The sequence below is a fragment of the Pelodiscus sinensis genome, chromosome 8 (assembly GCF_049634645.1).
Source record: "Pelodiscus sinensis isolate JC-2024 chromosome 8, ASM4963464v1, whole genome shotgun sequence".
Taxonomy (NCBI): Eukaryota; Metazoa; Chordata; order Testudines; family Trionychidae; genus Pelodiscus; species Pelodiscus sinensis.
The window spans coordinates 30,021,095-30,047,389 of NC_134718.1; the positions used below are offsets into that span (position 1 = coordinate 30,021,095).

General features: G+C 47.5%; 1 protein-coding gene across 11 annotated transcripts in view; it reads right to left on the reverse strand.

Moving 5' to 3' along the window:
- CDH23 (cadherin related 23) overlaps nt 1-26,295 on the reverse strand; it is a 576,749-nt gene that overhangs the window by 18,720 nt on the left and 531,734 nt on the right. For all 11 annotated transcript variants that reach the window (XM_075934954.1, XM_075934955.1, XM_075934952.1 and 8 more), the window contains 14 exons: nt 24,103-24,210; nt 22,241-22,343; nt 20,988-21,113; nt 20,583-20,786; nt 19,185-19,643; nt 18,155-18,271; nt 16,525-16,749; nt 15,772-15,941; nt 14,181-14,318; nt 13,729-13,848; nt 12,124-12,301; nt 10,913-11,124; nt 5,568-5,762; nt 651-761 (listed from right to left, as the gene is read on the reverse strand). In XM_075934954.1, the coding sequence (XP_075791069.1) occupies nt 651-761; nt 5,568-5,762; nt 10,913-11,124; nt 12,124-12,301; nt 13,729-13,848; nt 14,181-14,318; nt 15,772-15,941; nt 16,525-16,749; nt 18,155-18,271; nt 19,185-19,643; nt 20,583-20,786; nt 20,988-21,113; nt 22,241-22,343; nt 24,103-24,210 (2,466 nt within the window). The remainder of the gene's footprint in view (nt 1-650; nt 762-5,567; nt 5,763-10,912; nt 11,125-12,123; nt 12,302-13,728; nt 13,849-14,180; nt 14,319-15,771; nt 15,942-16,524; nt 16,750-18,154; nt 18,272-19,184; nt 19,644-20,582; nt 20,787-20,987; nt 21,114-22,240; nt 22,344-24,102; nt 24,211-26,295) is intronic.

The following is a 26,295-nucleotide window of genomic DNA, read 5'->3' on the forward strand; positions in this document are numbered from 1 at the left end:
GAGAATATGCACGATGTTATGGAGCTCACTCTGCCCTCCCAGACTGGAGGAGACTTTTTCTCTTTGCTTTCAAAAGCTAACAACAGACAAGTCATAGCACATGTCATTAAAGTTACACCAAGGGTCTCAGTTAATCCTCAGGCTTTGTATTACTCATTCATTACTTATACTACATGCTGCACCCCCTGCAACCACAGGGTAGGCTCAGGATCAACAGCTGGATGGAGAGGAGTATTTTTGTTTTAATGGCTAAAGTTCCCATTTCAATTAACACATTAACTGTCTGCTGTCTCACTGACTCCAGTATGTTTTGGGATTGCATAGGGATTAAAAACCCACCTCTGGCCTGAGTCAGCTGACTTGGATTTTCTAAGACTCCAGAAAAATCGCTATGCAGATGATCAGGCTTGGGCAGAAGCCCGAGTGCTGGGACCCGCTGAGGGTGGAGGGTCTTAGTACTCAGGCTCCAGACTGATCCTGAATGTGTCTACACGTTGATTTTTCGCTCTGCAGCCCAAACTAGAATTAGCCAACCCAGACCAACTGTGGCTGTGCTGCCTGACTTTTATCCCTATGTAGATGTACTCCAATAGTCCATATTCCTTTGCCTAAAATTGTCCCCTGCAAGGAGACAAGCTAGCTCTGCTTACAGGTGGTCTCAGGAAGATGGGTTCATTGTCATCAATGTCATCCAGTGCCACCTGGAGGGGCTGCATGGTCTCATATGTGGGCTGGCCCTGGTCACACGCCACGATGATCAGCTGCAGAAGAAACACACATGCAACCCTGGTCACATGCTTGCCTTTTAAGACTCCCCAAAGATGAGGGACTCTAATGCAAGTTAAGAGGTTAGTGTGATGCTGCATGATTGAATATGAACATTTATATCATTGATATTAGCGCTGTTAGACAAGTACAACAAATCTTGTACAAAGTATGTCATTGCAAGGTGTCAATGGAGAAGTTTCGGTTCACAAAGTATGATTATCCTGTATTGTTCTTGAATCTAAAGTCATGAACATTGGCAATTGTAGGGTAAGAATTTGTGAGGCAGGCTATGATATTCTGTTAATAACCCCTATTCTAAATTTGGAGTCTGGGACTGGCACACAAACACAGTACATGATGTTTCCTCCCGCCCTGCACCTAGCCCATCGAAGAAAGTTCATCATAGAGCTAATGACCCAGGATGGGAGACAGGACATGACACATTCATGCTAGGAACAAATGCGCAATTGTCAAGTACTCCTGATGTCTCTGCTTTAATCCCCAAATGCACCACATTTGAGCAGAGATACCTTCCTGAAGATAGTGATAGAGATGCAGCCGTGTTAGTCTGGTCTAGCTGAAACAAAAGACTAACCATCTTGTTAGTCTTTAAAGTGCTGCATAGTCCTGTCTTTTGTTTCTTCCTGAAGATGACAGACACATCGCCACTTCATACATAATTGATAACTGACGTCTGCTTTGTTTAAATACTTGTTTTACTAGAAACACTATGTAACTATATTATTGCTCTTATTTTGCCTCACAATCAGCATCTATCCAGGGGTTCCGGGATTCCTCCTGCCCCCATCACTTAATCTGCCCATTGAGCATCTTACATAATTAGTTGTAACCTAGGGTATGTCTAGACTACATCCCTCTGTCGCCAGAGGGATGTAAATTAGACATACCGAAATTGCTAATGAAGCAGGGATTTAAATATCCTGCGCTTCATTAGAATAAAAATGGCCGACGCTTTTTGCCGACGTGGTTTAAAGGATTGGTCGGAAAAGGCTTTCCTTGTCGACCGATCCCCGTCTAGACTGCCACTTTTTGCCGGCAAATTGCCGCATCGGCAAAAAGCAGCAGCCATTTTTATTCTAATGAAGTGCGGGATATTTATATTCCCGCTTCATTAGCAATTTTGGTATGTCTAATATATATCCCTCTGGTGACAGAGGGATGTAGTCTAGACATACCCCTATTGTTTGGCAGTGTTCACTAAGCCTAACAAGCGACGTGACACTCTGCCAGCACTGTAATAAACTCTCCTGCTTTCTTCATATACGGTGTCCAGATTCTGTTCCTACAGCGATGTACTTGCATGTACTCATGTACAGCAATGTACTCATACATGTTTGTGAGGCAGGCTATGACATTCTGTTTAGAACCCCTATTCTAAATTTGGAGTCTGGAACTGGCACACAAACACAGTACATGATGGTTAACCCCCATTAAAGGTAAAATTTACACTAAGGCCAGAGAGCTCTGTATTGATCAAAGACACTTAGTTCTTACAATGGGACATAGAAGAAACTCATTCTACCCAGACAGTACTTCCTGTGGACGCCTCAGCCAGAATATGGGCAATGGCTACACCCTGTGAGTCATCATGCTCTGTAAGGACATGTGATATGTCAGGTGACCCGTACTCCATCTTGATACAGTAAATTGCCAGGCACATGGAAGAGGATAAAAAAAGACTCCTGAGATCTCCTGCCCTGATACTCTAGAGCAGGGGTCTCCAAACTACGGCCCGCGGGCCGGATGCGGCCCGCGAGGCCCTCTCATCCGGCCCATGGAGACCTTTTTGGATTCAAAGGCAGAAGAAGTGAGATTGTTTCAAAACCCATTTGAAGCAGATGTGGCCAGTTGCCCAGATGAACTGTAGCTGGAAGTCATTGAGTTGCAAGCAAATGACCTCCTTAGGGACAAGTTCAAAATAGGACTGGTGGGTTTTTACCAGTTTTTGCCCAAGGAAGACTTTCCTAATGTGAAAACTTTTGCATCAAGGTACCTTTCAATCTTTGGAACAACATACCTGTGTGAACAAACATTTTCAAGAATGAAATACGTGAAGAACAATTTGAGAACAAACTTGTCCGATGATAATCTCAGGTCACTGTTGATGTTAGGGACAACAAATCTAAAGCCAGAAATGTCTGCTATTTTGGCATCCAGGAAACAATTTCACCATTCACACTAATACAGGTGTTCATGTGTAGTGTATCAATGTGTTATTAAATAATAACTGAATAAAATAATATTAAATAAATAATTAAAAACAACATCCATGTTTTGATTGTTTTTTATTTGGACCTCAAGTGTGTAGTCGGCCCCCGAACTGCTGTTTGATAGTTAATGCGGCCCTCGGGCTGAAAAGTTTGGAGACCCCTGCTCTAGAGTATGGACTTCAAACTAAAAGGAGCATATTGAACTATGGACTGAGGATATTCCAATCTTCTAGAAAGCACCAGAGACACATTATAAGCAAGCAGTGTATTCCATCACTGCTACAAACCTAATATAAGGACTTCACAATTATTTGTTTGTAGATGAGCTGTTAACCACTCTTACCTCTCTTTTTTCCTTTTATTATTTAACATTCAGTTTTAGTTACTAAAAGGACTGGCATCAGCATGATTAATAAGTAAGATCTGAGTTCTACATTGACCTGGCTAAGTGGTTTATCTCTTTTGGGATTAGTGAGATCCTATACATCCTGGCCAGTAGTTTGTTTTCAGCAACTACTAACCAAAGAGTCCAGTGTCTGGGTGCTGAGACAAAGGCTGTAATGCTTAAGGAGGCTGAATGTTTGGCTTCTGTCTAACCAATGGGGTGATACAGAAGTTCACGTTTGTTACTGGCTTGGTATAAACCAGGGGTGGGCAATAATTTTTGATGGGAGGCCACTCCAAGATTTTGGAAAGTGATTGGGGTCTGCACTCTTCCATGATATTAATGGAGGAAGTGCGGGGTCTAGAATGGAAGTTGGGTGCAGAAGGGATCTTGGGGTAAGGGATTGGAGTGCAGGAAGATCTGTAAGATCTGAGAGGCAGTTTGGGTGAAGGAGGCAGTTGTGATCTGGAGCAAGGGATTGGGGTGCAGGGGTTTGAGTTGTGACCCAAGGCAGAAGGGGGTTGTGACCTAGGACGGGAGATTGGAGTACAGGAGGGGGCACAGGAGTTTGGGTAGTGACCTAGGGCAGGGGATTATAGTGCAGGGGGTTGGGTTGTGGTGACCAAACGCAGGAGGGGGTTCTGACCAAGGGCAGGGGACTTGGGGTGCAGGGGTTTGGGCAGGATGGGGTTGTGATCTGGGGCAGAGGATAGGGTGCAGGGTATGGGAGGGGATATGGGTTCTGGAGGGGAGCAGAGGGTTTGGGTTATGTGGGGTAAGAGGGTAGGAGTGGGGAGGGGGGTATAGATAGCTGGAGGGGGAGCGAGGGACTGAGGTGCCAGAGGCAGGTCTCTGATAGGGAGAATTACCTGTGAGACTTCTGGCCAGAAGCCCGGCACATTTCTTAGGCAGGACCCTGCTCCACCCTTGCATAGGCTGCAGAGGCCATGTGGATGGAGCCTGACTGGGGGGGGGGGGCAGGAATTGGTGCTTTGCGAGCTCTCTGTTCTTGAAACAGGCAGCTCCCATTGGCCAGAAACTGGCCAATGGGATTTTGCTGGGGGCGGGAGCAGCCATGAAGCGCCACTCCCTCTCCCCCTGCTCACAGTTTGTGGAACACAAACGTCCGGCAGCCGCTTTTCTGAGCAGTGTGTGCGGTTGGGGCAAGCAGGGGAGTCTGCCTGAGACTCCCTGCTGCATCTGCGGGCCAGATCCAATGGCTTGGTGGACTGGTTCCAGCCCGCAAAAGGTGTTTTGCCCAGGCTTGGTATAAATCAATGATAGAATCACCACCAGTTTGGGATGAGCTTGCCCTACTGTGCAGCACTTTGTCCTGAATTGGGCCCCATGAGACAGTGATAGTTAGGGAATGAGAAAAAGGTGAAGGTTAAAAGAAGTGGGTTTTTTTCCTGGGTTAAGTATAGCAAATGAAGGATAACAGTGACCCTAACTCCTGGGGCAAAAGGAGTGTAATTGGAGGATGCATAAATACTGTGTTCTCCTCAGCTGTCTAGCTGGTGATAAACTAGGGAGGCTTGCGCTCAGCAGCTTGAAGTGAGCTATTGGCCTAAAATTGCTACAAGGTGCAACATGTGCAGCCCCACCATTTAATCCCTCTACCCCCAGTCTGAGTGTGAGGTGCATAACCCTAAAAGTAGCTGGATTGCTCTGGGACAAATCATATCTTTGGGGGAAGTTGACATGGCAAAGAGCAGCTCATGACCACATTTGGACAGGGACCAGGTTTGGGAGGAATACACAGCATCAGAAAAAACAGTTTGTTATCAGGACCTGCAGTTTCTAAGTTACTGCTTCCTGCTCATTTTATTGTTTGAGAGGTAAGGTTTTAATTGTGAAAGTGGGAAATGTACACAGAGCCTAACACAGTCACGGCACAGGACTCACCCACCCCTCTCTGTGACAAACTTTCAATTCTGACCTGCCAACCCCTCCGCCCCCACTCTTGCAGTCCTGTCTCCATCCATAGCTCTGCCAATGTTTCCCTGTTCTCTCCTATGGCTGCATGGTCAGCTCTGACCTCCACATGACTCTCCCACAATGGTATGTTTCAGTCCCTGTGATGCCTGGGCTGAGACAGAGACTGCTCTTAACTTGATAACAGTTTTGTGATATGGACAAACACAATCACGTGGCCCAGCCTCCACTCCTATACCAAAACTTACACTGTACATGGCTTGTTTCTCTCGGTCAAGCCTCCTTGCTGTCCGGATGAGTCCACTGCTGGAGTCGATGCTGAAGTACTCCCAGTCTTTATTCCCTGCACCAGTTTTTAATAAGTTGTACTGTACAGCTCCATTGAGACCCTCATCCTTGTCTGTGGCATAGACTTCATACACATTGGACCTCAGAGGAATTTCCTATTCACAAACAAGCAGAATATCAATCCACATGCAGGAGGAATGTGCTCAATCTCCCAATGCCCCTCTCTACAGACCATGACAAAAAGAGTGGTCTGCAAAGCATGTAATGGGAGTCCTGTCTGTTTCTGTAAACACCCACAAACATTTCGAGAAAGTCCCCACTATGTCCTGTAAGGTGATCCAGGACAAAATACTGGTTTAAATCACACCAGCAAAATTCATGCACATCTCCACTGTACAGCTGCATTGCTGACAATATCCCTAGCCTTTCTGTGTGTCAGCTATGCTGCTATCTGGTGGCCAAGGCTGCTGTTACAGATTCAGATGTTCAGGAGAATACCAGACAGATTCCAAAGGAGTCTGGGGACATAAACAAAGGCATTTTCTACACCTGAAAAACTGCCTTACTGCCTGGCTGGGCTCTCTGGGGGTATGTCTACACTACAGAACTAAGCTAATTCGAATTAGCGCATCTAGACTTAAAAACTAGTTCGAATTAGCGTTTTGCTAATTCGAACTAGCATGTCCACACTGAGTGGACCCTGAACCGAGGTTAAGGATGGCCGGAAACAGTGCCGGCAGGGCATCAGATTAGGACTTAGAGCATGGAGCTGCTGTCTCAGGCTACCCGGACAGACAGTTCTCAGGGGTTCCCCGCTTGCAAAGCAGTCCTGTCTTTGAGTGCCCACACTCGGCACATCACAGCACTCGGCCATCAGCCCGGCTGCACGTGCCTCAAGCTGCCATCCGGGGAAGGGTCAATCGGGGGGCTGCAGGAGAGCTTCCACCCCGAGGAGCCCGCAGAGCCACCCCAGTCCTCCCCATTGGGGGCTCGTACCCCATTCCTCCCTCACCACCTTCCACTTACCCCTCCCTAGCTCCCGTTCCTGATGTACAAAATAAAGGACACGTGTGTTCAAAAATAGAAACTCTCTTTATTGAACAAAACTTGGGGAGACTGGGAAAAGGAGGTGGGAGAGGGGAAGAGAGAGGGTGGGAGAGGGGAGGGCAACTAAAATGATCAGGGGTTTGGAACAGGTCCCATATGAAGAGAGGCTAAAAAGACTGGGACTTTTCAGCTTAGAAAAGAGGAGACTGAGGGGGGATATGATAGAGGTCTATAAAAGCATGAGTGGTGTGGAGAGGGTGCATACAGAAAAGTTCTTCATTAGTTCCCATAATAGACGGACTAGAAGACACCAAATGAAATGAATGGGTAGCAGGCTTCAAACTAATAACAGAAAGTTGTTCTTTACAAAGCAAATAGTCAACCGGTGGAACTCCTTGCTGCAGGAGGCTGTGAAGGCTAGAACTAGAACAGAGTTTAAAGAGAAGTTAGATAAAGTCATAGAGGTTGGGTCCATGGAGTGGCATTAGCCAGGGGGTAGAAATGGTGTCCCTGGCCTCTGTTTGTGGAAGGCTGGAGATAGATGGCACAAGACAAATGGCTTGGTCATTGTTTCGGTCCATCCCCTCCCAGGGTCCCTAGTGTTTGCCACTGTCGGCAGACAGGCTACTGGGCTAGATGGACCTTTGGTCTGACCCAGTACAGCCATTCTAAGCTCAGGGCTCAGGGTCGGGGGTCTCAGTGGACCACCCTGATTTTCATGCACACCTGCTCCTGGGTGGCCAGGCTGGCAGCTATCCTGCCCTAGACAGCCACTTTCCTGTGCCTAGTGCGGAGGTTGTGGATGAGGTCCACGATGTCTGCACTAGACCAGGCGGGCGCCCACCTCTTGCGGACCTGGGCAGGCTCCTGGGAGCCGCCAGCGTGGTCCCGGGAAGAGGCGGAGGGCTGGGTGACAGCGGGTGGCTGGCTCAAGCCGTGCCAGGTGCAGGGTCTGCTGGCTGGGTGCTGGCAGGCTTGCACCTGGCACGGGCACTGTAGCCAGCCCGTGCCCCTTTAAGGGCTCCGGGGCCGGGAGGGGGGCAGAAGAGTTTCCCTGGTGGTGCCCAGAGTGGCCACCAGGGCAAGCTGGGGAGGGCTAGCCTCCCACTAGTTCGAATTAAGTGGCTACACAGCCCTTAATTCGAACTACTTTAATTCGAACTAGGCGTTAGTCCTTGTAGAATGAGGTTTACCTAGTTCGAATTAAGCGCTCCGCTAGGTCGAATTAAGTTCAAACTAGCGGTTTGCATGTGTAGCGCCTATCAAAGTTAATTCAAACTAACGTCTGTTAGTTCGAATTAACTTTGTAGTGTAAACATACCCTATGAGCTAAGGAGAGCTTCATGTGGACAGGAAACCGTTTAAAATATCAGCATTTCAGTTCCCAGCCTGAAGACCTAATTTATAAATACACTTGGCACATCAGTGGTTTCCTCCTTTTCAGGATGACCAGATGTCCCCTTTTTAAAGGGATATTCCTACATGTAAGCCCTCCTGCAGATATCCTGAATTTTTCTTAAAAACAGTCATATTTTCTGTTTCTCTTCCCCTCTGCCTCCCCAGTCAGTAACGGTAGGTCCCTGCTCCTACATAGAGCCCTGCTCGTCAGCAGTGAGTTGTGTGTGTGGGAGTCCAATGGCTGACGATGGGAGTGAGTGTGCAAAGCTAGTGTGGGGCAGTGCATGGGCCAGCTGTCCCCCCTGCTGGTCTGTCAGCACAGCTGCCTGTGTGTGATGGCTCTGGGCCAACAGAGCCCCACCCCCTCATTTCATTTCTGGCAGGCAGTGGTGGATGCTGTGAGCTGTGATGGCTGGTGAGTGCAGAGGGCAGACGATTACATGTCACCTCTGCTGCCCCCCATTGGCCCTTTATGTGCTCCCCACTCTCGCTTTGTTTCCTGCTTTGTCCCTTTGCGCTCAGCCCTGCTGCTCCTTCATATCCCTCCCAGCAGAGCACTGAGCAGAGAACCAGCCCCTGGGCAGAGCACTCAGCTCACCAACAGCCTGGCTGTCAGGCCCCTTCCTCTCCCATTACCTGAGGCTGGGCCACCACCCTAGGAAAGCCCAAGAACCTACAGCTTGGGGTGCTGGCCAGGAGGAGCTGAGCCCAGCATGTACCAAAGCTCCACCCAGCGCTGGCAGGGGGAAGCTGCTCCACCTCTCAGCTAAGCCTTGGAATGGTGGGAGAGGGAGTGTGTGATTTCCAGCCTATTCATGTCCTGAAGGTGCCCCCCGCATGGGGGAGGGGAGTGACACACACACATGGCCTGCCCCAGGAGCTGCTCTGTCCCTGCACTCCCCAGAGCACCCTCCCCAGCTGAGCCACCTCTCTGGCTGCCTTTGCTGGAACCCCCGCAGTCAGCTTTCCTAGGCCTTGGTGCACAATGCATCCTTGGGGCATTGTCCATGCTGTAGCCAGGGGGCAGGAGGTGGCTGGGTTATGCTGATGGCTAGTGGCAGCCTGGATGTGGTAGCTGCCTCACAACACTGCAGGCAGGAAAGGTCAAACTGCTTCCACTTGCAAGGGGGAGGGGAGAGGAGAGATGAGCTCTGAAAAGACATGGCTAGATCATCCCTCCCCTCCCACACACAGTGCCAAAAAACTGCTGCTGGCTACAATCTGGTGGGAACCCTGGCAGAAAACTGGGAGGAGGTATATGACCCTGTGCCACCCCCACATGTTGCCTCAGAAAACATGGCATCAGGTACCAGGAGTGGTGAGTCTATCCGCGGGGCCCAGCGAGGCATGGAGGGCAGAGCATGCTGGGTGGGGAGGAAGGGGCCAGTCTTGTGCAGGAGAGCTATGTAAGAGTGTGGGTGTGCGTGTGCGTGTGCACACTCAATTGATGTTGATTTGAACATTTGTACTTTATAGCTCTGATTGAATGGCTTGAATTCACTTGAGGACGAGTACAGGTTGAACCTCTCTAGTCCAGCACCCACAGGACCTGATCATTGCTGAACTAGAGAATTTGCCAGACCACAAGGATGGCCCAGAGTCCCAACTGCCCCCTGGGGTCCTGGCTGTCAGCCCCTGAGCTCTACTCCTGACCCAGGACTCCACAACAAACCCCAGCTGTGGTCCCAGACTGGGGCAGTGAGCGATGCAGACAGGGATAAGAGGGAGGGCAGAGGAAACTTGGGCCTGCCCATGATAAGCGGACATCTGGCTAACTAAAATCATGCCAGACCATGAATGCTGCCACACCAGAGTGTGCAGGACAAGAGAGATTCAACCTGTAATTTTACCAGATGTCCCATATTCATCATAGGGAAATATGGTCATCCTACTTATTTTGCTTGCCTCCTGAAGCTTCTATTCCCTAAAGCTACTCTGAGAATCCCCATTAATTTGCTTTCCTTGAACTCCTCATGTGCTCTTGTGACACGGACAGGTTGCAGCAGGCTACAGTGATATATTTTCTCTGTGTTTCAAAATACATTTTTAGAGACAGGAGGACCCCATGCTAAGGAGAGGTTTAGGCCAAAGGTAGGTTTTGGTCTTTTGCAGTTCAGCCCCTGAAGATGGCTCAGTTGGGACTTCTGCTAACCATAGGGAGAAGCTCCTCTGCTTAAGGTGAGCGGAAACTGTCCATCGGGGAGAGCATGAAAGGTTTTGGCCGTTGTACCTGGGGCTCCTACATGAGCACCCCTCGCTCTCTCCTCCCCCACCCGCAGCAGTGACTAACAACCCAAGCTAGAGAAGAGTACTCTGGTGTTGACAAATGGGACTTTTCAGTCCTGTCTTTTCCTTAGACTGGCAGCCATCATCTCCCTCCCTCTCTCCTTCATCTATGATGTCAAACAACAACTTTCAAAAGTACAAACCAGGAGTGTCATGGACGCAGACATGGGCTCCAATTCCTGGCTAAGAAGGACTGGGTGGAATTTCTTTGAAAACTGGTGTATGTGGTGCTCTAGCTTTTGGGGGTGTCACTGAGGGGATTGTCCCCAATTTTCTTTCCAGTGCCTCACCTGGGCTAGAAATCTACCTTAGCATCATGCTCAGTGCTAGCCAGAACAGGAAGTGAGATGTCAGATCAAAGAGACAGTCAAAACTGGGACCACAATAGCTAATGGATTGCTCCTTTGGAAATCTGGCTTGTCACATGACATTGCTGTCCAAGTTAGTGGGGACACAGCTGCTTCTCCGGATTTTGCGTCTGTCAGTACAAGCCCCTCTGTGGACACCTTAATGGCACAGGGCCAGTAATCGTCCTTTCAGACATCTGCCCCACTGCACCATGTTAGCAGTTTACCTCTTTAATGTGCAGGATGGTGCCATTGGGTGGCCGAACAAACACTGGCCGGTTATCATTAATATCGATGACCTCCACTTGGAGCATGGTAGTTCCCCACAAAGGTGGCCTGCCTTTATCTGTAGCCACCACTGTCAGGTTGAACCTCTCGTAAGACTGCAGATGCCTTCGGGATGTGATGAGCCCAGAGTCTTTATCTATCTTGAAGGCCTCTAGGGACAGAAAAGACAAATCTATCACTCTGGGCCTTCTGCATGAAAGGAAGTATTATAAAATTATTGCATGGTATAAATTAGAAAGCAGAATGGAGCAGTCTAGCCAGCTAAGAGCTTCTGGCAGACAGCTGCATACACCATAATTCACTGGTTGAAAATTATTGGCTGCAGCACCCTCAGTCATAGCAACACACTAAATCTGAGTCACTATAGGGTAAAGGACCCTACAGCCATGAGTAGATTTTTTACAGAGCACAACACACTTCCCAGTTCTGTTCCAAGTACATGTGCACTGAAGTGGTATGCTGGAGTCTCAGAGAATCTCTTAAAGCTGAAGAGAGGCTGTGACTGGTCTCACTGAAAGATTTAAAGGTCACAGGTGTTCTCATATTATTTTCAATTCCTCCCCTATTCCACATGCAGCCCTCTTGATGCTGCCGCAAAACAGGGGTAAACTCACAGGTGTCAGAAAAGTGGGGTTTTCTCTCCTTTTCCTATATACTTATGTGGGCTCTGACCTTGTAGCTACCACCCGGCAGTGAGACTTCGTACTCTGGAATTCATGTTCTGTAACTATCCATCTCAATAAATAACCCACTCTCCACCTTTTCCTGTTTTTTATTTATGTAAGAGCATGTGTAGTGGACTCACTCCAGGAGCAGGAACTCAGGAAACAGTTTACATTTGTGTAACTAGGAAGTCTGGGAAGTGACAGTCTTGGATGTGGTAGACAAGAGAGAATCAGAGACTGAGCAGCAATGGAAAGGTCTGTAGGGCTGCAATGCATGGCCTACAAGGGAACAGAATTTTCCACGGTGCAGTAGTTGTGTGTGCATGTGGCCTTAATGCTAACTTAATAGTTGGTGAAATAGAAAAATTTCTATTAGGTCTTTGCATCTTCTTAGATCTCTCCAGTTTTAACTCTGTGTTTTCCATATCATTCTGGAAACATCCTTTGTCACTCTTCCATCCCCTAAATGCCTAAAGGCCACATACCCACTCCAGGGCCCTCGATGCTGTAAGTCACCACTCCATTGTCACCCTCATCGAGGTCCGTGGCTGTCATGGTAATCACAGATGTCCCCGCTGGCTCATTTTCATACATACTGGTGCTGAACTGTCGCTTGACAAACTGCGGCCTGAAGTCATTGATGTCCAGAACCGTAATCAACACCTTAAGCAAAAGCAAAGTGGTCATGTGGATAAGGGCAGAGGAATCCTATAAGGGACCAGAGAACAAGGCGACTGCGATGACCCTAAAAGACAATCGGCTCTACTTTTATCTATTTAACTTTGTTAAACACAATGCTGACAGACTCCAGCAATAACAGCCATTGCCATGTCTCCGAGCATCATTCAGGACAATGATTACAGCAGCCTCACCTAGCAGGAAGGGAAATAGCTGCTTCAACAGAAAGTCCCTGCTAGTTACCATACAGCTCAGAACCCACATCATGGGCTCTCCTAAAGCTGAGCAGCAGCTGCTCTACTCTCACTATGGAGTAGAAAACTGTGCTTTGGCAAGGGCGTATGGGGCATGACAGACTTCTCCAGAGATAGGCTCAGGTGGTGGATTATTGCTCCAGAACAACCATGTGAGATAGTTTTAGTAGTTAATAGAAAAACTGGAGGCCTTATCAGAAGTCCCTGCCCAGAAAACTCTAAACCCATTGCTCCTTAGAAGCTTTTCAGAAACTGCCTTGTCCAGGCAGATATGTGAACAGGAAAGGGTCGAGGAGCTAGCTCCAGATACTGTGGCAAGTGCTCTGGCACTGTTGGGAAAGGGCAGAACTGAGAGCTCAGAGTTGCTGAGTTTCTTTTCTACCATGCCTGGCTTCCAAGAACCTGCAGCTGTAGCATGGGCAGTAGTCCCTTCCACATTCCAAGGTCAGGACCTAGAGAGTCTATGCAGTGATGCTAGGCAGCTCTGGCTGTGTTCAGTTTTGGAAGCTAGAGACCTTGACAGAACTACATGGTCTGTGTCCAGTGGCCTCCAAAAAGAATCCTATTTATATTCACTAAACCTGAGACTGTACCTTACAATAATTACAAGATAGAATAGAGGCATCTGCATCCTGCATGCTCTTCTCTCTTGGCCACACTACATCTTCTGGAGTTGTTTAAAATAAAGACTGTGGTAAACTTGTGAAGTAACATGATATGAGCACAACTGCATCTATTTATCACAACTGCACTGTTGGGCTTGTCTGGACACTGGAATGTAATGTTCAATCCTACAATGTCCCCTTGTAGTATAAAACACCAGTGACTCTGACCCAAGCTAAACCAAGAAATTCCATCTTGAACCTCTGGCACTTTCTTGTGGATGCGGTCTCTGTTAAACTGTTTTTCTCTCTGTCTCTTGCTTGGGCTTCTCTGCTATTTCCCTCATTCACTTGCACCACCTTCTTTTGGAACTCATATGCACACTCTCTCTGTTATACCGACACTGATGGATTTTGCTGCTCCCTTTTCTCATACTCTGTAAAAAGCAAATGCCTTTCTATAATCCAAAATATGCACACAAACTCATGGAGATTGCATCTATGGCATAAAGATGTGTCTTAAATACATCCCAGATCAGCTTTGGTGGCATGGTACCTGCACAGAGTTCTCTCGACGGTTACTAGAAATGTCCCCAGGGTTGTCCCTGGCTACAGCAGTCAGTGTGTAGTGATCCTTCTTCTCTCGGTCCAGGGATGACAGGACATAGATATCCCCCTGCAACACACAAACCTTCAGAAAGTTATTGGCCATTGGCATGTCATTTCTGTGGTAAGTTGACCTGAGGTCTTGGCCAATATCAAGACATTATTTTAAGAGAAATTGGAGGACAGAAGGGTCAGAATCCCCTTCTTCAGGCTTGACTCCCTTCCCCTTAAAAGGGCAGGGGAACATTGAGTGTGCCCCCTCCCCACAATTTCTCACATGTAATATAGTGAGATTTTGACCTTAGATGGGACTCTGTCAGCAGCAGAACCCTCCCATTTAAAGTGCTCCTGGTCCCATATCCCCACTGTTAGCGCTGTACAGCTCCATTCTTCACCTCTTACCGTGTTGGGGTTTATCCCAAACTTGCCCTCTCCATCTCCCAGGCTGTACTGGATGAGGGAAAAGCGCCCAGAATCTGCATCGGTGGCTCTGACCCTCAGGATGACTGTACCCAATGGGACATCCTCAAAAACTGGCTTCTGCAAGTGCAAAAAGAAGAGGAGAGAGGGCAGGTGAGTGAGGATTTCACCCCCTTACAGAACAGTAAAAACTACAAAGCATTCAAAAGAATCAGTGTGTTGATTATGCAGGGGAGGTGCTGCCCTAAGTCACCGGCATAGAGTCTAAAATGTTCTATTTTCGAAAGAGGATATGCAAATCCTGTGGGAATTTGCATATCTTCTTCCGATCTCACTTTTGAAAGAGGATCTTTCGAAAATGAAAGTAGTCCAGATGGGGTTTTTTTCGGAAGAAAAAACCCCTTTTTCGAAAAAAAACCCCAAACCCCCTCTTCCTTAAAAAATGAGGTTTACGCGGGTTTTTTGAAAAAGGGTTCCCCCCGCCGCAAAAACGCGTCCAGACTACTTTCACTTTTGAAAAATCCTCTTTCAAAAGTGAGATCGGAAGAAGATATGCAAATTCCCACAGAATTTGCATATCCTCTTTCGAACCCCTTCCCCCCCCCCACACACCGTTTAGACGTACCCTGAATTTTAAACATCAGATTCTGAAATTTTAAGCATTTATTTAAAACTTATGGACACTGAACTTGTCTGGATGGGACAAAATCTGCAGAACTGAACTCAGTGAGGCACCTATTAATTCTGAGTCGGTAGAGAGAGAGCCTGAAATAATAGCCCAGAGATAGTTGTGAAATGGAATACACATCTGACTTGGTGCTCACTCTGGAAACTAATGATGACAAGGTAAATACCAATATTATCATCTACCTCACTGCTTCCAATTTAAGCAGAAGCAAACAGTTAAGATTCTTCCAATTCAGATATAGCTAAACATTCAGGGCTTGATTTTCATTTACACAAAGTCTCCATAAGAAGTGTCAAATCAGCTGCTTTGCCCTTAGCTTTATTGAATTGCTTTGTTCTCCCCTGTGTATGGTTCTCATGGGATTCTAAGTACAGTATAACTCCAACTGTCCCGCATCCAGTGGTCCAGCACTCCCAATAGTCTGGCACCAACTGGAACCTGGAAGTGCTCTGGCCAGCTGGACAATTGGAGCTGCTCCGCGCCGCTTCCTCAAGTCTGCTGCTGCCACTGCTGAAACTGACCAGCTGTGGAACTGGGGAAGCAGCGCGGAGCAGAACAGCTGGGGTGCTGGCGGGTTGGTTCTGCAGCACTGCCCCTCACCAACACCTAGTACGCCCCACAACACGCCGTTCCCTGCCCACCCTCCCACCCTCCAGCCCCGTCAGAGCCCCCCTGCCGGAGTATCTCCTGATACTCCGGCATATCCAATAATCCGGCACCCCCAAAGGTGCCGGTTTATCGGAAGTTTGCTGTAGCAGGCACTCTGTAGTACACAATGATTTGGCCTATAAGCGTCCGGCCTGCTATAATGGCCAAGGTACATGCACCTCTAATCCGTCAGCCCCCAGCATCACACACACTTTCTGAGTGTTAAATTCCCTTCACCTGGTAAGAGGTCTGGCTGAAGATGGGATTGTTGTCGTTGATATCCACAATCTGGAGATACACTGGGATCTCAGCTGATCTCCGGGGAGAGCCATTGTCTGAGGCCCGGACAGTGAAGTTTAGCCATTGCACCTCTTCGTAGTCCACTGTGCTATTTGCAATAACCTTCCCTAGAAAGAGCAGACACTGAAACAAGAACGCCTTTAAGCCCTTCCACTGTTGGCCATGCCATACAAGGTACAGGTCAGTAACTGTCAACTCATTTCTGTAATGTCCATTATGGAATGAGGGACAGGCCATTTCCCTCATTCTACATGTTCATGGATCATGAAAACTGCCATAGGATGGGTTCCATTGCACGGGATAATCTCTTCCTCACCACCACTGGGACCAGGATCAACAAGGCTGACCAAGACTCTCTGAGCAATGCCATTGTAGGGTGCAGGGGAGACCAGGAAGAGCTGGTATAGGAATGTGCTAGCTGGTCAGTGCTGGTGCTGACAGCTGTAAGGAGACAGCGTGCGTGATCAGCATCATGCTTTCAGGGATCTCTTGGCACATAAAATAAGGTACCATTCAATGTGAGTAAGGATGGCTGTGAATCAGGCTGTCAGGACTGTACAAAAGCCACCAACAGACTAGTTCTCACCTCAGCATCTGCATTCATCCCTTCCTCACTGTCCCTTTGATAGATTTAGAGATTCACAAGCGAGAACAGGGATTCCTAAATCCCACCCCCCTCCTCCCACCTACCTGCTGAGAGATCTTCAAGTCGGGCATATCCTTCAGGTGAAAGGTTCAGCAACTCATAGGTGATCTGTCCGTTGGCACCTTTGTCTGGGTCCACCGCAGACATGGAAATCAGGGTGGTCCCTGGCGTGGCCCCTTCCACAATCCTCTCAGTGAAATAGGTGGCCCCAAAAGGACGGAATCGGGGAGTGTTGTCATTGACATCCAGCACGTTTACTGTCAGCTTAGCTGTGAGGGCAGGGGAGACAGAAGTGGGAGTGCGAGTGATAGAAAGGGAAAGTAGACGAAAAACAGACAGGGTGAAAGAGAAACAAGTGGAGTGGTTGAGAGAAGGCAAGGAGAGAAGGTAAGTATGGTGTATCAGGTCCTCAGCTGATGGAATTATAGAGCCCCATGAAAGTCACCAGAGCTCAGGATCTGGCTAGAAAGTTTAAATGTATTCCCACTCCTACAAGGAGAACTCCAGGCTTGTGCAGTAGCTGCTTTGAACACAGCCTGAAGCCTTTACTTCGTCTGTTTTTGATGCCTAGCTCATTGATGGGAGAAGGGAAGTTTCACTAACTGCTTAAAGAAATAGTGTAGGCCTGGTGTATTCGAAGACCCAATAGCAGACTTGAAAAATTCTAGTCATTCATATGCCCCCGAGCAAGTCACTGTCTCTGATGGGAAAGTAAAAGATGAGCAGTTTTTTTACCATCACCACCATCCTGGAAAAGGCACGTGGGCCTGGGCTTGTAAACTGTTGTCAGAGTTTTGCAAGGCCGTTGCTACTTGCAGCACTCTCAAAGAGCTGAAATTAGACAGAACAAAGGAAACTTCCTACCCAAGAGGTAACAGGCCATCAGGGCATCCAAGAATTCAGGACCACTAACCTCAGTAGTGGGCATTACTAGCTGTGGTACATTATTTATGGAAATTAAATACCCGTTCAGCTCCTACTCAAAATCTAAGACAGCCATGGTGAAAGCAGTACTAGAATGGAATGTGATATTTGGCCCGATCAATTATAAGCATGTATCTTTCCAGTAGAGACCTCCCAGCAGCCTGCAAAAATAGAGGTGCTGCAATTAAACGTACCCTTGGAGCACAACATACCCTCTTGGCTAACAGCACTTTGCCCTTAGCCACAAAACACCTACTGCTGTTATATAGCACATGTGAGCAGCTTTCTTTTGGCACAGGGCCTGCAATATTAGCCGGGGGTTGTTTTATTAGGAAGAAAAACAGATTTAATTAATAAGCCCCAGGGGAACAGCAAGAGGAATAATGCAGCTTTCAAGTGGAAGACACCTCCCCCATTATTCGAGTTGTGGGTCCCCATCCAGCTCTGACAACCATCTCCTTCATGCCACATTCATTGCTTTTCTAGTTCTGAGCCCCCCTTGGTCCCAACCTGCACCCCTGCTATTACTGTATTCCTAGGATTCCCCCTTAGCAGAAACTGCAATCATGCCAAACTGTAAATGTGGAAACACAGTCATTGTGGGCCTTGCCTGAGAATCCATCACCAACAGGATTTGAAGCCAGATCCTTACCCAAAAAATGCCCTAGCCCGAATTGATTTGCCCCCCTCCCCGAAGCTCACATTGGAACGTGAGCTGGCTGAGCCTGTCGGCAGCAGGAGTTTGCCTACCATTTGGTATGCTGACAGAATGGTCAACAACGTCACTGGCGTTATCATGAACAGAGATGGTGACTTCATATGTGGCCACTAGCTCCCTGTTTAGAGAGGACTTAACCTTCACAGCTCCTGCAAAGCAGAAAAGGAAAAAAAGTCACCACTTACATAGACTGCAAACCCCACAGAGACCCTGCCTGATTCCTCTGGCAGAGTGGCACAGAGCACCAACCCCAGGAGACCTGCTATTTCCCCATAATCCTCTTTGTCCCTCTTGGTGGCCTCCTGCCTTTCCTTATGTTATTTACAGAAGAGGACGGAGGGAGCAACAGGTGATTTTTTCACGAGTCAGCTTTCCATAGCTGAACAGGCACTAAATCAGTCCATTTGTTTCACAGCACAAGGCCCTGTGTCATGAAGAGACGGGAGGTGTGTATTCTGGGAATGCAGTTTCCCTGGCAAGCGAGACATCCCTTATGCCCACCTCTCCATACCCAAAACACTGCGAGCAAGGGATCACTTACCCAAAAGGCTCCCCCTACCCCATCAGCAAGATGCTGCTGAGGAGCTGTCTGCATTCAGTCTGCGAAGGCTAAACAACAGCCAGCTGCATGGGTCAGGGCTGCTCCCTCCCAGCGTGAAGCAGCCAAGCACCCAGCCAGTGATGAAAGTGACCATGGTTATGACTGAGATGGAAAGAAGACAATGGATGAAGCAGACCGAGGCCTGACTGACAGATCTACACAGAAACAGAGAGCTCAAACCTGCTGAGCTGAGAGCCACAAGGAAAAGAAAAAGGTTAGTTAGTTCATTGGCAGTGCAGTACTGTCTAAGTGCAGCTGAGAGAAAGGGCAAGGAGAGTGAGGAAGACTGAAGAGAAAGGAAGAAACAGAGAGAGAAGAGTGATGAGAGCAAGTAAAAGCTAAGGAAAGACAGTGAGAGAAAGCATTACGGGGGTGGAGGAGGGAGGGGAGTAGACAGGGACAGGAAGAAGTAGAAGGGGAAAGAGAGACACATTCATACAGAGTTTCTCCGATTCTTGTACCTGTTTTAAAATCCACAGCTAATACTCCCTGCTGGCCCAGCACGAGAGCATTGGCATCATCCTTTGCTAGAATCTCAATGATGTAATATTCCAGCCGGGGGTTCAGATCTTTGTCTATTGCTGTGACCTCGGCGATGATGGTGCCGGGCACTGCTGACTCAGGCACGCTGACCGTCTGGATCAAACGGATGAACTCCGGGCGATAATCATTAATATCGTCAACAAGGATGTTGATGGTGGCGGTGCCAGAGAGAGGGGGCATGCCTTGATCCACTGCCAGCACTGTCAGCCTGTAGGTGTCCCTTTCTTCCCTATCTATGGTGATATTGGCCACGCGGATTACTCCGGAGTCAGCATTGATCAGGAACTTATCCTGAGCTCCACTCTCAATCCGGTAGCTCAAATGCTGGTTGAGACCACTGTCTGCATCTGTAGCCGTTACCTGAAGGACAGAAAAACCTGGGGGGGAGGAAACCCATACTCTGACATTTGAGGCTTTTTCATTCATCTAGGTCAGCAGCCTCGCTGAGCGTGGCCAGTGCTGTAGGCTGCCAGTGACGCTGTGGTACCTTTTTAATTAAATTAGCAACATCATAGCACTTAGGGAAATTTACTTCTCCCTGAGCTGGATCCTACACATGGGGAGCTACAGCCCTTGCCAGCACACAGATAAAAATTGACTGACAGGTGCAAGCAAAGCAAATTAAGGCACAGATAAAATCAAACCAATGATTTCTGGCTTATTCCTCGGGTGTCAGAGTAAAGTGCAGAGGGGAAGATCGCACCTTGCCAGTGTAACAGAAGCAAGAGAAAAACCAGGACAATTTTGTCAAGTTGATTGGTAAATTCTCCTTACTGGATCTGACCCATGAAACAGAAAGAAAACTGAGCAACATTCACATATGCATCTGCCATGCAGTAACAGAACTACCTGTACCAATCCACCATTATCTAGATGGCTACAAGAATATCATGCTCTCAGGGTCACCAAAAGTATGGAGAAGTGCCCTACTTTCCACAACCCTGTGATGTCAGAGTGTGCACAATGCAAATGTGCCACACCTACAGTATGAAAAGAGGAAACAGGCAACCCCATGCAAACAATGAACTTGAGCTTCACTCAGATAGCTCAGTTCCTTGATGGAAAGTAGCCCATGATTATCACTAGAGAGAGAAGAGGCTTCCTCCTCTCCCCTGTAAGCAGTTGTGCTACTGGCAGGGGCCACTATAAACATTGCCCCCAATTCCCTTTTATGCAAAATCCCTTCAGTCTTCCAGACTGACACCCTGGATCCTCCCTGCCCTGCTATCTTCTGTCCTATTGCTTTCTCCATGGCTGGCTTCTCCCTGTCTCCCTCTGTGTCCCAGCTCTCTCCCACACAGTGGTAGCAGACTGACCTGGGGGGCTGTTTTCCTTCAGTTGCACTGTCATCACTGCTGGGTTAAATATTGGCCGGTTGTCATTATCATCCAGGATGGTCACAGAGAGCCTAGCAGTGCTGTTCAGCTTGCCAATATCCTCTGCCATCAGTGTGAGCTCAAGGCTTGGGTTCAGGAAAGCTTCCCTGTCAATCACTCTGCCAGGTTTTACCAAAATGACACCTGGAGGATAGTAAAAGTCAGCCAGGAAAAAAACCACCACCAAGAGGCAACGTCAAGAGAGAGTGCCAACGGGATTCAGGTGCAATCCAACAGCTTTCAAGTGCTGGAGGCCTCTATGCCTTGGACCTGGCAAAGCTGCCCAGCAACTCTCTATTTCAGACAGTCTGTTTGGACTGGGAGCCTGGTACATCTCTAGCTTACCTGTTCTGTTGTTGACAATGAAGAGGTCCGCTGGCATCCCCAGCAGCTGGTACCTCACCAGTGCATTGATGCCCTGGTCACTGTCCAAAGCTAGAACTGGCCCATTGAGCACTGTGATGGGAGTTCCTGAATCAGACAAGAATGTCAGCAACTGGTGGTGAGCTCATCATGGACACCTTCTCCCTCCCCCCATTACGCCCTGTGACTTGTGACTGAGAGCAACAAACGAATGAAGCAAACAGAATGAGGCGACATGAGACTGAAGTAATGGCTGTTGCAGCCTTGGCAGACTGACTCAAGAAGCCCGTAGGGAGAAGTCTAACGCCCTGCTAAAAAGAAACACACAAAGAAAGCCATAAGACCCTTTGAACCCATCATTCTGACTTAAAAGGTACTTCTCAGCATGCTTTGCTTCAGAGGCTTATTTACTTGGTTTGTTCCTGAACTCACCCAAATATATATGTCTGTATGTGAGCATCTGGGACAGAGACATCAACTGGGGCTAGTTGGAGTTTGCTAGATATTTTGGAAGCAGGTTAGTCTCAAAGAGTGTCCCTCTCAAAGAGTAGCTCTCTGATATAAATGGCAGAAGCCAGATGTTTCACTCTACTAGCTCTAAAAGCAACACCAATCCAGAAGGGAGAGTTACAGAAACACACTAATGAAGCAGATAGCTGCTTGCCTCATCCTGTTTTATGGCAGACAGAACACACATCATTTGAAATGACAACAACAAAGTGCTGCCATATTTCAGCGACACACGATAATAGATATTTGGCTAGTTTGGCTGTCTTAGAACAATTAGTTTTATTTCAGAACATATGCTGTGGCTTCAGGACATGGAGCTCATCAGCTAGATAAGAAAGCAGCACATTTGCCCGATGCCACCCAGAGGTATGATTTCTAAAGGGTTTGTCATGTGAGAGAACCAGATGACCAGACTGTCACTTCGGTGGGAAAAATATCCACTTTCATAGACCGACCCAGCCTTCTCTCTCTGTTTATCTGCATCACCATGTAACACCGTCACCTTAGCCTACTTCAATATCCTCTCTTACTGATGGAAAATGTTTAACTGTTCAGTGACATCGTCGACTTTCAGTTAATGATGTTTTATAGGACAGCCCACAAAGGAGAGCTTTTCTGCCTCAGTGGCCTTCCCTTCATCTATCTGGAGGCAACTGGGATGGGTTGGGAATCAAAGAAAGTCCCTGCAAGTTTTGAATAATGTATTCATGGGAGGGCACACCTACCTGCTGGGGAGTTCTCCATCACCTCTGCCTGATAGGAGCTCTGAGTGAAAAGCGGCCGGTTGTCATTTTCATCTGCTATTGATATCACCAGCAGGTCAAAATCCTAAGGGTGTACGAATAAAACAAAGAAAAGGGGACAGTGACTATTATACCCACTCCTCAATTCACTTCCTGCATCAGTGTCTGCCATGTACCACCCCCCCTATTTCAGCACCACAGAGAGCCTAGATTATGTGCAACCATGGAAGTGCATCACCAGAATATACTATAGGATCCATAGTGCCTCTGCCCAGATGCCTGGGCTTCATGCCCAATGTCATATAGCAACATGAGGTCCGGGACAGCAGGGTAGGGGAATTACACATTCTGTGGTATCATTCCATAAATGCAGTTCCATGGCTGAACATGGCCAGATTCTGTATCATTAATAGACCATGCCATTTGGAATACAGGCTTTGCACCAGAGAATTCAGGCTCTCTCCTTGGAAGGGTTTAAACCACACGCATGGCATCTGTGGAATTAAAGAACAAATGGTCTCCCTTGTTCTATTTTATTTCAGGCGGTAAAGGAGTTAATAAAGGGAAAGCAGGACTTCCCAGCACTTCCTCCCACATTGAGTTCTGCAGGCAGCAAGCAGATGCCATCTGCAATCGTATTACTCCTGACCATTTGGTCTGACTGCATTACTGCTGCCATACTGCAGTACTGCACAACATAGCCTGCCATGCAAAGAAATAGCCTTGCAACCTTTAATACGCTTACATAACAATGTTTTCATTGACTTAAACCACCACGGCAGAATTATACATTGTGCCCCTATAAGAGAGGCTGGGAGATTATGAAGTCAATCAGGTGGGAAGTCAAGCAGGTGGAGGAATGGTGCTACTTCCAGAGATGGCAGCGGGCCACTTGCAGTTTCCACTCCTTTCTCTAGAGAGGAGAAGGGGCTGGCCCCTAGAAGCCTCCACCCCACAGATACCCTCTACAAAAGAACCTGGACACCAAGCCATACCATGTTTGTTCTGTTCAAACACAACAGTGGGTCCAGGAAACCACAATTGTAATTATAGCACACAACCCTGGAACTACAAACTACATGCTAGGATATCACCATGTTCCAGAATAAGGTCCAGAAATTCACAGCCCAGAAAATCTGCATTATCTCTTCCAGCAACACAACATCTAGTTCTCCCTTGTACAGTAGACTTCCAATAATCCGGAACCTATGGGACCTAGGTGGTGCCAGATTATCAAATATGCTGGACTATCAGGAGGTACTATAAGATGGTTATATATATACTGTTTACGTTATGCACTGCATATAAAGTGTTCTTAACCCTTTTTATTGTACATACTGTATACAGTATACTGTAATGTTTGAGTTTTTTTAAGTCTTTTTTTACCCTTTTTGCTCAGTTCAGCTGCTGCCGCTGTTACTTTGTGACTCATTTTTTGCCGAAGCTCACTCACTAGGCTCTAGCCATTTTGATGCCGGACTATCAGGAGTGCAGACTATTGGATGACGGACTATTGGAGTTTTACTGTACTTCCATTGCGAGGTGTCTCTCTGTGTTTCAGAAAGGCCAGGTGAAGTGAGCTGTTGCTGAGAGACCATTACTGAAGTAAAGGCTGGGTAAAGGCCTAGTAAGAACATTCTACCCTGTGTGAAAAAAGTGTGGTCTGGTTGTCTGACCTAGGTGGGGCTTGGGTCACCTGCCTTTGGAATTCAGAAGTTAATTTGTGGGAGGAGGTTGCCATGTAAAGTTTTAAGTGAATAGTCCACCAACGTGCTGATAAGAAGCTTTCCCCTCTCCCCCCGCCGGCTGCTTCAACAAAGAACCCAAGTAGTGTCCATAATTACCCGCCTGGCATTGCGCGTGTTCTCAGGATTGTCCCTCACTGTGACAGTCAGTCTGTATTCAGCCACCAGCTCCCTGTCCAAGGGACGGTTCACATAAACACTGCCAGTCTGGTGAGAAAAAAGGAAGGAGAAAGATCAAATAGAGATGGGCCTTCCCAGGCTGAACTGATGAGAAAAACCAGCGATGGGTGAGGAGCAGAGAACACAGCGCTCCTCAGGCTCAGTGGGTGGGCCACACAGAGTCCCTGCCACATGGACAGGCCACACAGCATTCAGTGAGACTCCTCAGATACATTTTGGCTGGCTCATCTTGAAGTCTGCAAGGGGATTGCGTGATGGAGTGGTGTCATCTTTTGAAAAGGCACAATGCATGCTTTCCTCCACACCAATCCAACTGCGCTGACTAGTGTGTACAGAGGTTTAGTGTACCATGGCTTCACCATTGCCCCTTTCAGTACAGGAGTCTACTGCCAGCAGTGATGCTAAAAAAAAATCTCACTTTCCTGCCCCCTCCAGTGTGACTGGAGCTGGCCCCTATGCAACACCAAGAGATGGGGAAGGTCTTTGCTCTGTTTGCCCCCTCTTATGCATCCACGCAAGCCTAGCTGAAATCTGGCCCATTGTAAATAATGCACATGCAAAAGTGGCGCTGTATGTGTGTGCATGGTCACAAGGCCAACATTTCAATAAAACACCTCTACTTTTGGGTCCCAACAGACCTTATTTTCAGAAGTACTGAACATGGTCACACGTACTGAATAAAACTAGAATTGTGGGTGCTCACTGTCTTGGGAAAACTATGCCTTAAGTCCAACAACTGAGGCATGCTGAATGATGGGCCCTAAATAGGATGCCAACATTGTATTTCAAAAATAAGGGACTTGTTAACATCCCCAATCCACCCCTCCTCTCAAAATTATTAAGTATTATTACTAATAAACAGTACTCACATACATTCACCAGGGGCACTCCTTGCTGCTTTTTGCAGCACTCAGCAACTTCTGATCTTGTTGAATAGAGATGAAGTAATAAGGGACGCCCCTTCTCATAAGGAACTGTGTGCTGCCCTAGCCTTAAATGACTATGCCAGATTTGATGTTCATGCAGTAAATGTCTCTGTTATCAGGTCTTGCCCTGACCGTGTGTTGTTGTTGCTGTTTCTTTGGTTGGTACATGCTTTCTTTCTCCCTAGTGAGCATTTTTACACTGACTTTCTTTTGGGGAATTTTTATAAAGGGAAGATAGAGTAGGATGTAGTCTAGAGAAGTGTTCCCTCTAATTTTTTTCCATCCATGTATGTGCAGGGGCATGTATGTGCAGATGGGCACCACCAGTAGAAACACATGTTGCCAGCTGCTGCCAGCCCTAGGTGCTCTTCTAATCAGGGGGGCAGCATTTGAATTTCTCCTGCATGGCCAACCAAACACTCATCTTAGAGAGAACACTGATCTAGAGTAGTGGTCCTCAACCAGGGCACTTGTAACTCTCTAAGGGCACTCAGAAGTCTTCCAAGGATACATCAGCTCATCCAGTTATTTGCCTAGTTTTACAATTGGCTACATAAAAAGCACTAGCAGTCAGTACAAATGAAGGCCACATCTACACTTATAAGCTTATAGCAGCACAGCAATAAGGCTATGGGAGAGAGCTCTCCAGTCAACATCATAAAACCAGATCAACCGATGGTGGTAGCTATACCAGCTAGAGAGTGTCTCCCACCGACAAAGCACTGTGCATATGAGTGCATATGCCGCTCAAGGGGGTGATTTTCATACCATGGGCAACAAAAGTTTTGCCGATCTAAGTGTAGTGTAGATGTGGCCTTACTTTTCACACAGACAATGACTTGTTTATACTGCTCTGTATACTGTGATTTGGTTTTAATGGGATTGCTAGAGCCAGCTTTGGATACTCTGGGGCCCAGGGCAGAAAGCTCATGATGGAGCCTCACTGCACAGGGCTGTGTCGAAGCCTGCGTTTTTAAGTGAGGTGAGCATTGGGGCACGCAAGACCATTCAGATTCCTGAAAGGAGTACAGTAGCCTGGAAAGGTTGAGAATGACTAGTGTAGAGAAACAGTCTTTTCCCTATTTGGGAAGGCATTGCTATGTGGTGTGCCCCTTAAATGTTCTTGTTATGATGTATCTTGTTAATGTTTAAAACTTGCCAATACATGCACGGTGCAAAGCAAGGA